This window comes from Lycium barbarum, chromosome 11 (assembly GCF_019175385.1).
Source record: "Lycium barbarum isolate Lr01 chromosome 11, ASM1917538v2, whole genome shotgun sequence".
Lineage (NCBI taxonomy): Eukaryota > Viridiplantae > Streptophyta > Magnoliopsida > Solanales > Solanaceae > Lycium > Lycium barbarum.
In genome coordinates, this window is record NC_083347.1 from 9,255,337 (window position 1) to 9,265,946 (window position 10,610).

At 36.5% G+C, this 10,610-nt stretch overlaps 1 protein-coding gene across 1 annotated transcript; it reads left to right on the forward strand.

The window, feature by feature from the left end:
• The first annotated feature begins 220 nt into the window (after positions 1-220).
• Positions 221-10,395, forward strand: LOC132616584 (ubiquitin carboxyl-terminal hydrolase 25). The gene is made up of 9 exons (XM_060331089.1): positions 221-742; positions 3,006-3,492; positions 3,601-3,676; positions 3,756-3,848; positions 4,252-4,338; positions 4,640-5,529; positions 6,538-6,663; positions 9,663-9,796; positions 9,915-10,395. The coding sequence occupies exons 1-8, from the start codon at positions 571-573 to the stop codon at positions 9,781-9,783; spliced, it is 2,052 nt and encodes a 683-aa protein (XP_060187072.1). The 5' UTR covers positions 221-570; the 3' UTR covers positions 9,784-9,796; positions 9,915-10,395.
• The last annotated feature ends 215 nt before the right edge of the window (positions 10,396-10,610 follow it).

Below are 10,610 nucleotides of genomic sequence, written 5' to 3' on the forward strand. Positions count from 1 at the left end.
TTTTTTACAAGTGTGGGGCATAATTTGTAAGAAACTTTTATCTAAAAAGATTAATTATGCCCCGCAATAAAATTCATTTCTCTTCTGATATCCGATATCCGTATTAAAACCTGATTATATCTGAATTCGCATCAGATTAGACCCATTTTTAAAGAAATGTGAACTCGAGATCTCCAATTTAAGAAATGAGCAACCCATCCACAGCGCCGCACCGAAGTTTCCTGGCAAAAATTAAAGAGCAGCACAAAATAGGGGAGAAAATTCCACACTCTCCTCTACTCTTCTCTTTCTTTCCTTCCTTCCTTTTGGCGCAAACACTATATACCCAACAACGCCACACTATTCTTTTTTATTTTTTTTCACCCAAACTAAAAATTTTGCCCAAATTTTGAAACCACAATTAAACCCCCCCCTTCTTCTCCAAGCAAATCTCCCTCCTCCTTGAAACCCAAATTACAAAACCTAACAGGAAAAGAAAAAGAGAAAAATAGAAAGAGGATAGTACTTACGAGGGGCGATGCGATCGTGGTGGCTGCAGGTTCGGGGTAGCCGATACGCGGCAGGGGGTTAATGGGCTATTATTTGCAAATGAATTGGCAGCCGAACCTGAGACGCAAAACTGGTCCTCCATTAGGGCTTAAAAACCTTGGCAATTCCTGTTATCTCAATTCTGTCCTTCAGTGCCTCACTTATACCCCTCCACTTGCTTATTTCTGCCTCAAATCTCAACATTCCTCTTCTTGTAATTATTCTCTCTCTCTCTCTCCACTATTTATTATTAATTTACTTCTTACCATGCCCTATTTAAGTAGAATGGTTTATTAGGGATTTATTATGTAGCTGATTCAATTATTTTAGTATCGAGGAATTGTAGTTTGTTATGGTTATTGCTGATTCGTATATTGAACCTAATAGTTTGGAATTGAATTGTTAGTTGTTATCAGGGGCAAATCCAGGATTTCAACAGGATGAGTTCACCTTAGATTTTTTTTTTTTTTTTAAAAGACGCTAAAGTGCATTTAGTAGGGTTTGATGCCACACTTAACCAGTCTCCAGTTGGTCTTGTTTGACCATGTGTTCCTTCAGTTAATATTAGATTGAAAAAAAAAAAAAACCGAGTTTAGTCAGGTGACCATGAGTTCGCGTGACCCATTTTTCATATATAGATTCGCCCCTGGTTGTTATGGTTATTGAGGATTCACATAGTTTTGATTTTGTTATTTAAGTTTTGTTGTTCCTGCTCATCTAATAGAGAAGACTTGTTTAATTTTACAGTGCCCAGCACGACTCAAACATTACTTGTACTTGCTTATAAATCAATGATATATTTGATGTTATAATTTCCCTTGTTTTTTCCAACAGTATAGGCCCAATTAGTTTGGGACAAAGGCGTGGTATTTGTCATGGTTATTGTCTTATTGAGGATTCATATAGTTGTCTCAAGTCACTCAACTGGTTCTGAATTGAAGCATGATATATTTGTAGTATTTTTATAGCCTACCTTAACTAATTTTTTTATTATACTCATCTTTCCTTTTGTGTCTGTGTACATGAGCTAAGCCCCCCTTTTTTTAGCATTGATATACTTACATGGCTAATTGAACTAGAATGAATTATTGGGTATTCGTATAGCTGGCCCCAGTTAGTTTGGTACTATTGCGTGATAGTTTTAGTTTATAGTGGATTCCTTCAATGATTATTGAATATTCATATAGCTGGCCCCAATACCAATTAGTTTGATATTGATGTGTGGTAATTTATGTTTATAGTGGATTCCTATAATGATTATTGAGTATTCATATAATCTTACCAGTTTCATTTTTTTTTTAAAATTGGGTATTCTTATAGCTGGCCCAATTAGTTTGGTATCGAGTCGTTTATAACGGATTCGTATTGTCGACCCTAATAGTTTGGGATAGAGGCGTGGTAGTTGTTCCAACTAATTTGGGATTGAGGCGGGGTATTTCTCCACTATCTATTAGACTCATCTTCCTTCTGTATGTGTGTTTGTTTTCTTACTTCATACATGTCCTTACATGCCCTATTTAAGCAGAATGGTTACTTGGGATTCATATTGCTGATTCCAATTAGTTTATTATTGAAGCATGGTAGTTATTCTGGTTATTGCTGATTTGTATATTGAACCTGATAGTTTGGGATTGAGGTATTAGTTGTTATGGTTATTGAGGATTCACATATTATAGGCCCGATTAGTTTGGTGTTGAGGCGTGGTAGTTGTTATGGTTATTGCTGATTCATATAGCTGTCTCAAGTCACTCAACTAGTTCTGAATTGAAGCATGATATTTGTAGTATTTTTATAGCCTATCTCAGCTAATTTTTTAATAGTTGAGGTGTAGTTGGTAGATTGTTTGATTGATGCCCTGGTCTTTTAGCTTTTCTTGGAATAAAGGTCCGCGCTCTCCAATATTTATTATACTCATTTTTTTTTTTATGACATGGGAACCCGCAGCCGCTACCCTTCAGGGTGCGCACAGGGTAAACCTAGCTCCTGTGCAATAGCTCGCAAACCAATATTTATTATACTCATCTTCCTTGTATTTCTGTGTGTCTTTGTTTTTTTACTTTGTACATGTCCTTACATGCCCTATTAAAGCAGAATAAATTATTAGGGATTTATATTGCTGACTCCAATTAGTTTGATATAGATGCGTGGTAGTTGTTATGGTTATTGCTGATTCGTACATTGAACCTAATAGTTTGGGATTGAGGTGTTAGTTGTTATGGTTATTGATGATTCACGTAGTAAAGGCCCGACTAGTTTGGGATTGAGACGTAGTATTTGTTATGGTTATTGAGGATTCATATAGCTGTCTCAAATCATTCAACTAGTTCTGAATTGAATCATGATATTTGTACTATTTTTCTAGCCTTGCCTACCTCAGCTATTTTTTTTTATAGTTGAGGTGTAGTCGGTAGATTGTTTGATTGATGCCCCGGTATTTTAATTTTTCTTGGAATTAAGATTCCTATTATATTGTGCAGGTGATTCTGGAGCTGCAGCTGCTTCAGAGAAGAAGAACGAATGTCCTTTTTGTATATTAGAAAAGCGAATAGCTAGGTCTTTGAGTCTCGAGTCAGCACTAGATACTCCGGCCAAGATTAATAATTGCTTAAAGATTTTCGCCCAGCATTTTAGGTATGGAAGACAAGAGGATGCCCATGAATTCTTGCGCTATGTCATTGACGCCTGCCACAATACGTGTTTGCGGCTGAAGAAATTGCAGCAACAGAGAAGGAAGGGTGGTGGAGGTGGTGCTGATGGAAATGGGAATACCATTGTTAAGGAGATCTTTGGGGGTGCTTTGCAGAGCCAGGTTAAGTGCTTGTCATGTGGTGCTGAGTCAAATAAGGTGGACGAGATCATGGATATAAGTCTTGATGTATTGCACAGCAGCTCACTCAAGGATGCTTTGCAGAGATTTTTTCAGCCTGAGGTTTTGGATGGCAACAATAAGTACAAGTGCGAGAAGTAAGTATTATCCTCTTTCCTTTTCCCTTAATTCATAGTGTATGATAAATGTGCTGTTGTAAGTTCGTATTTGCAAACCTGTTGGAGTAAGGACTTACTCTTGTTTAGCTGTAAGAAATTGGTGACAGCAAGGAAGCAAATGTCAATTCTTCAAGCACCAAATGTTCTTGTCATTCAGCTCAAGGTACAAAACAGTTGAAGTTTTATGTCTTTTGTGTTTTACTGTCAACTGCCAATGCTAACTTATTTTTGTTTGTGGATAGAGGTTTGAAGGAATATATGGTGGGAAGATTGATAAGCCCATTGCTTTTGAGGAGGTTCTAGTGCTTTCAAGCTACATGTGCAAAGCGAGTCAGGTGTGTGCAGTAGTGATTAAGTTCAATATATGCCGTTTTGCTCCCCCACCACTGCATTTTTCTTTCCCAATTAAAATCAGAAAGTTCATTTTGTATTTGGTTTTGGGGGACAGAGTTTTTTGGCATTCTTGATACATGGTACAATGGATTTATAATGGGTTGCATCAATTTGGGCATAATAGTATATGGTGCATGTAGGTGTTTTTGAACTTTCTTTTAGAATTGTACCTGTAATTTCTGCTGACTGAACAGTAGTGTGCCTATTCACATAAATAAGTTTAATGATGTGTAGTTGTATTGTAGTGTTATCCTAGCTGATTGAACAATAAATTCTACTAAATAATTTGAGAAATAAGCGACATCTGTCTCATAGTCAAGTTACTTTATGTTCTTTATTCTGCAGGATCTGCATCCAGAATACAATCTTTTTGGAACTATTGTCCACTCAGGCTTTTCACCAGATTCAGGGCACTATTATGCATATATCAAGGTGATAGCTTCATTTCGTATTAATTGCCCCTCGTATTTTTTTTATCCTGAGAAGTATTAAAAAGTTACTAAAAATAAAAGTCAAATCATGTGCCTTATCATTTCACATGCAAAAGTTGCTGTATCGTCAACACCATTACTGGTGGAAAGCTTCTGTCTAACCAGGCTTACAAGAGTCTCAACTTTTTCTTCATTCTTTATCCTTGGTATTGTAAAAAATGATAGTAGTTAGATGATAAGAGGCAATCATAGTTTTATGTACCTGATTGTTTGCGTTTTGATATTGGTTGGCTGTTAAACAGGATGCTGTGGGTCGTTGGTACTGCTGTAATGATTCTTGCGTTTCTCTTTCAACCTTGCAAGAAGTGTTGTCGGAGAAGGTGTACATTCTTTTCTTCTCTCGTACCAAACAGAGGTCACCACCCACCAAGACATGTCTATCACTTAATGGGTCAAAGTCCAATCATTCCAACGGCTTGGCTAAATCCAAAATCTCGACTTTTGACTTGGCAAAAGCAGAAAATGGCAAACAAGTTTTAGGCCACTCCTCTGACAAAGAAAATGTAATGACGTCTAAGGTCAGTAAAGTGCATTCAAGCCCAGTGAGGGAGTTGAACACATTTGAAAGATCTTCCATCAAGAAGATACCTACCTCTGGTAATATTAAAATTGTTGTTCATCAAAGAAAATCTGGCGATAGAACCGGTGATATGAGAGCATCAGTTCTTACAGAGAAAGAGGTTACATCATTACCAGAGAGGAATGGTGTTAGCAAAAGTTGTGGTAATGGCCAGATGACAAGATCACATGCCTTAACGAATGGAAACGGAAAACTTCCAATTGTAGCAACCAACTCAATAGCAGATGGTCCCCATAAAGATTATGGTGGAAGTAATGGAAAGGCTGCAGGAAGGGATCCATACCACGAAGAGGTGACTAGATCATCATCTTTAGCAAATGGAAATGGCAAAATCCAGAGTGTTGCAACTGATACATTGAGGGGAAGTCTGCATAGAAATAATGGGGAGAATAGTGAAGGCCTAGCAGCAAGAATTTCTGTAAACAAGGAGATGCCCAATGGCCATGTTGAATCGTCTTCTGTATCAGGTTCAAAGAGAAAATCACCAGATCAATGCATTCTGCTTGAGCAAGATGCTCAGTCTCGTGCAAAGGTGGAAGAATTAAAGAAAGAGTATGTTACTCTCTTTGGATTTCCTGCATTTCTCTGCCTTAGTATTATTATACCGCATTGATAGAAGTTTTGAACTATTGTACTTGTCCTTACATTTGTTAGAACTTGAGATTATGTGCTCCGAAAATGCCAGGGGTTTCTTTTACGTGTTTTATTCTGCAAAGTAGCTTTAGCTGAATTTTGATCTTGCCTTTTGCTGGGTTTTCCTGATTGCATAGGATGCCAATGCATTTTGCGTTGCATTGTTCTCTCTCTTAATATGCCATATATAATATATCCTTAGCTAGCGTTTGGCCATAGATTTTGGATCAGATTTTGAAATTTTTTCTTCCAATATGTTTTTGGGACTTCACTCACAAAACTTCAATTTTTTCCAAGTAGAATGCATGTCCAAACACAACTTCAGATTCCAAAAATCACAACTTCAAAAACTCAAGTTTCAACTTCAAAATCTATGGCCAAACGGAGCTATGAGTTAATAAACTGGAATCGCTCATCTCTTCCAAATCCATACCTGGTTAGAGCTATTCGCAGTAACTATTCACCACAGCTAATGGAAAAGCAATTTTGTGGTCTGGTCCATCTCTGCTTTCAGTTTCTGTGGGGAAGTGATATAACGTTTCCTGTCAGTTATTTGGATAAAAAGAAAAGAAAAAAAAGGAGGGTCTAAGGCAAGGTTGTCGAGCAGTGTGGAATTTGTGCATATATTGTTCTTTTCAGTTGATTTATGATGTTGGTTAACCATATCTTATGTTGACCTCACTAACTGTACTGATAAGAGTTCTAGGCAAGGAGGTTGAGTAGGACTTTGACCCAAGCTTATGAGTTCTGATTTTTATTGTTGTCAAGCTATATAATTGGGAAGCTCCCTTTTGCTGTCATCTCTTTTAATGGTTAGAGATAGTGACGTACTTTCTGCTTTCTGTGTCCTGCTAGATAAATTTCTAACAGTTTTATCTTATTTTTATCAAAGTGATTATTTAACCCTATCTTTCTAATGAGTTTCAGGCTCTATAAGGAAGCTTCATTAGTTCTAAGAACATGTGGTTGGTCAGAAGAAGTCTATGCTTTTATGCGTACAAAGAAGTCAGGGGCACAATCAGACTTTGAAGCATCAGACATGAATGCGATGAAGTACGTTCCTCTAGCTTTGCAGTTTGAAGTAGTTCAATTAAGAGTACTTGTTTGTCCTTGAGGTCGGAAGTTGCTTCTCTCTTCTTTTTTGTTTTAATATAAATTTCGATAAATTAGATACTATGGGAAACTCGAATATGTGCGTGGTACTGTTACCTTGTTTCTTATTATTTACTTATTCCGAACTTGTTTGACCTGCTATGTCTTTTCATTAGTAGATGATGCAGTATTTTACTACCTTCATAAAAGTAAGCTAACATTTTACGTGTACATGCTTTAGTATTGGGGCATAGTTGCATATATTTTTTATTATCTTTGTATTCCTAAGCAATAGCGCATCCCGACTTTTTTTTTCCTGTTAATAAAAAACACATCCAGACTTTCTTCTTCATCTTTGTCTTAGTTAAACTGCGTAGGTCAAGTTGGGACGTGGAGTGTCTTGCATAGGATGATAGTGGGAAAAGATTAAGAGGTGACTTTGACGTGAATTTGTATGGTAAACATGATAAATATAATTACTGCCATGGAGATGTTGAAGTTCCAAGACAAATGCATTTTTACTTCTTCCCAACGAGAAATCTCTCAGTGAAACTAATGCCTGCTCTGAATATTTAGATTTAATACCTTTGGAGTTTGAGGGAATTTGTTTTTTTTTGTGGGTGGGTTAAAGAAAACATATTTGTTTGGTCACCTATATCGAAGCTGGTTAAGCTGGGGTTTTAGATTTTAATGTATATGTGTGTATATGGCAAGTTGATTCTATTTGGGTTTAGAAGAGTACAATTTCATTTCTGTCATTGGTTAAGTTTGATACTCACTCCATGGTGGTGTAGTTGTCCCGTTTTGTTTTGGTGCAATTATTAAGGAAACTTTGAACTATTATTCTACTAAAATGAAAGTGGTCCAAGAATGAGCATAGTGTTGATTGTCTGGAAAAATTTGACAGCGTTAGGATTGAAGTAGGTTCCAAAATATCTCTTTATTATAGAATAATGGGAAAATCATGGAGAAGTGTGCAGAAGAAGTATCTTGCAAACTGCACAGGAAGTTTCTAATTTGAGAAAGTGGATTTAGTTTAGGGACTGTGGTGAGTGAAGGTGTTGAAGGGGGACGAGGTAGACCTAAAATCACTTGGAAGGAAGTTGTCTTGTGAAAGACTTATAATCTCTTGGATCCACACAGACCTAGCGAAAGTACGACATACTGGAAGAAAAAATCTGAAATATGCGATATGTATCAGTTGGGACTATGTTTTTGTTACATTAGTATATTTACTTTAGGTCTTAATTTTTCTAGGAATCTTTTTGTCTTAGCTGAGATTTATATGGCAACATTTATCATTATTGTTGTTCTTGTTGTTAGTGTATTATATGGGGGTCTTAAGATTGAGCTTAAGTAGAGCAGTATGGCAAGTGAGGATTCGTATGGCCGATCCCTACTTGCTCGGGATTGAGGCGTATTAGTTGTTGGACTTAGTTTAGGGACAATCTAAAACAAAAAGAAGGAAAATGAAATTTCCCTCATCTTTTTCTGTGAAACAGGGAAAAGACTTATCTGTTTCCCATCCTGGATTTTCCTACTTGAGTATTCTTTAATTAGTCCAGCAGCGGTTGACATCCAAATTAGCCCACCAGCTGTGCTTCATCATCTACCCAGTAGCGCTTCACAGCTAAATTGCTCTTTCTCTAAGATTGGTAAATGTAACAAAGCAGACATCATTTTTGGTTCTTTTTACTTTGCTAAAAGTTATCCATCAATACATAATTTATTTTGGGACAAGTATTGTTCGGTAACAATATTTTGAACCTTAATGGTTGGTAAAGCTTCTTCAGTATTGAAATGAAATGGGTTATAATGGATTGGATTGATTACAGGGGATTCCTATAGTTTCAACGCGAATTAATAGCATTGAGCCCCTAATTGGGTTTTTTGGGTAAAGTAATCAAATGTCATTAGTAAAGCATCAAGAAGATGCAAGGAGCACCTAATTGGGTTTTATTGACAGTGAATGGAAAATTTGGTTTTACCCAAAGTGATTGACAAGTCTTTTTCCATTTTTTTTTTTTGATAAGGTAAGTGACCAGCAAGCACCTTTTCTGCTTTTCTTGCTTTTACTGTGTTGCATGAAGATTTTCTTTTTTGCCTTTTTGAATCCAGATCTAGCTGTTGTAAATTGACGAGTAAAAATCCCCTGAATCCTATGACTGCATCCACCGCTCACATAAATGTGCTGTTTGTTTTTGCCTTGGCTCATATTCTACATGTCCTCTCCACTGCACAATTCAGTCTTCCAACTTTTGTCTTGTTTTAATTTTTCCAATTTGCAGTATATGATCTGAGAGAGAAGTGTGTCCCTTAATTTGTTTTGCCTGGTGCTGTTAGCTTGCCACTATATTATTTCCTTATAATCCTTGTAGCTTGTAATGCAAGATGCTTTTTGGTTAAAAATATAAAGGAAAGATATCATTCAAGCAACCCAAAGATCTTTGTTTCTTATTCTTGTATAAATTATCCTCGTTGCTGTTGTTTGATGTTGATGATATTGCTGTTGTTTTTGTTGTTAGGAGGTAGATAGTCACTGCACGAATGCATTATTGATATTTCTAACATGTGCACTTGATTTGAAATGTTCCATAGGTGAACACAATGATGTTAAAGAATGTTTCTTTCATTTTCATTTACAGGAACCCATAAAAGTTTCTGGAAACATTAAAATTCTTGGTTTAGAAAAGATTTAACTTTAGGCAAGATATGAGCATGACTTGCAATTCACTGATCTATGGATATCATTTGGCTACCCGTCAGTTCTTGAACTATTTAAATCTGTTGAATGTATTTGCTTGAACTTGTATTGCCAATGAACAATTATCATGGAGTCTGTTACTAACTATTATTCAGATCTGACTTGCGAGTTACAACTGAGAATATACTCCCTGTCTTCTTTTTATGTTACAAGTTACAACTGAGAATATCTGTGCTAAATATCGTTCTTCTTGCAGGAAGTTATTGATTGCAGATGCCAAACCAATGTTTATCTCACGAATTCCTGAATCATTGAAGGGTAGTCTTATTAAACGCCTAACATCATTTAGTCAAGGAACACCACCCTCCAGTACCTAAGCACTCAGACATGGTATGTGCAGAAGCAGAGTGGTATTTTCAGGTTTTAATGTGCAAAATCATGATAACTCAAGTCAGTCTATCAGCTGCCATTGTATTTCATGTGAATTATACCTTTGAAAATTTTGCAGTCCATTGATGATGGCGCTGATTTGCTCGGTCTGTATTCTCTGTCACTTGGAGATGGGATGTTTGTGGTAACTAGCATCGTATGTCGCACTATGGAGCAGATGAGTATTAGTTGTCCTTGATTTCTTCACTCTGCTGTGATGTGTCCCGAAGGTGTTCAATCAGGTAAAGGGGGAAATCAAAGCGGCAACATCATATTCTGGTAGAGATTTTTAGTGTGAGGCAGAAGAGCTTATAGAAGACTCGTAAGATCCTTTCGTGCTGTATGATATATGCCCTTTTTGGCGGTGGTTTAGCATGTAATCCTCATTTTATGGATGCTTACCAATTTTTTCCATAAAATTGTGGTCGGGGTTGTATTCTTGAATCTAGAGTTGAGGTTTTACTTTTGAACATGCATGATAATACCACCATTAGATAATTGTTGAAGGAATTCCATATTCATAGATATTTATCTCAAACTTCTAAAAGATAGTGCTCTGAGGTGTGTCTTGTCTCTATTAGGAGAGATTATAGGTGTTCATTTTTTTTTTTTTTTTTTTTTTTGTGTGCAGATGTTTGTGGTTGAGCTAAATATATGTTTTTCGTTTGCAGCTCCAAAATGATTGTTTAACTTGGGTGACGACAGGATCTGATTTTATCTTTGAACCTCAAGTAATTTAATTTCTCTTCATTGAAAATACGGAAAAGGGCCAAAA

Bases quoted from the DNA above. Each gene is read 5' to 3' on its own strand.
- LOC132616584 (XM_060331089.1), top strand. From the start codon at position 571: ATGGGCTATTATTTGCAAATGAATTGGCAGCCGAACCTGAGACGCAAA. The intron at 743-3,005 runs GTAATTATTCTC...TATATTGTGCAG, and splicing joins ATCTCAACATTCCTCTTCTT to GTGATTCTGGAGCTGCAGCT. The intron at 4,339-4,639 runs GTGATAGCTTCA...GCTGTTAAACAG, and splicing joins ACTATTATGCATATATCAAG to GATGCTGTGGGTCGTTGGTA.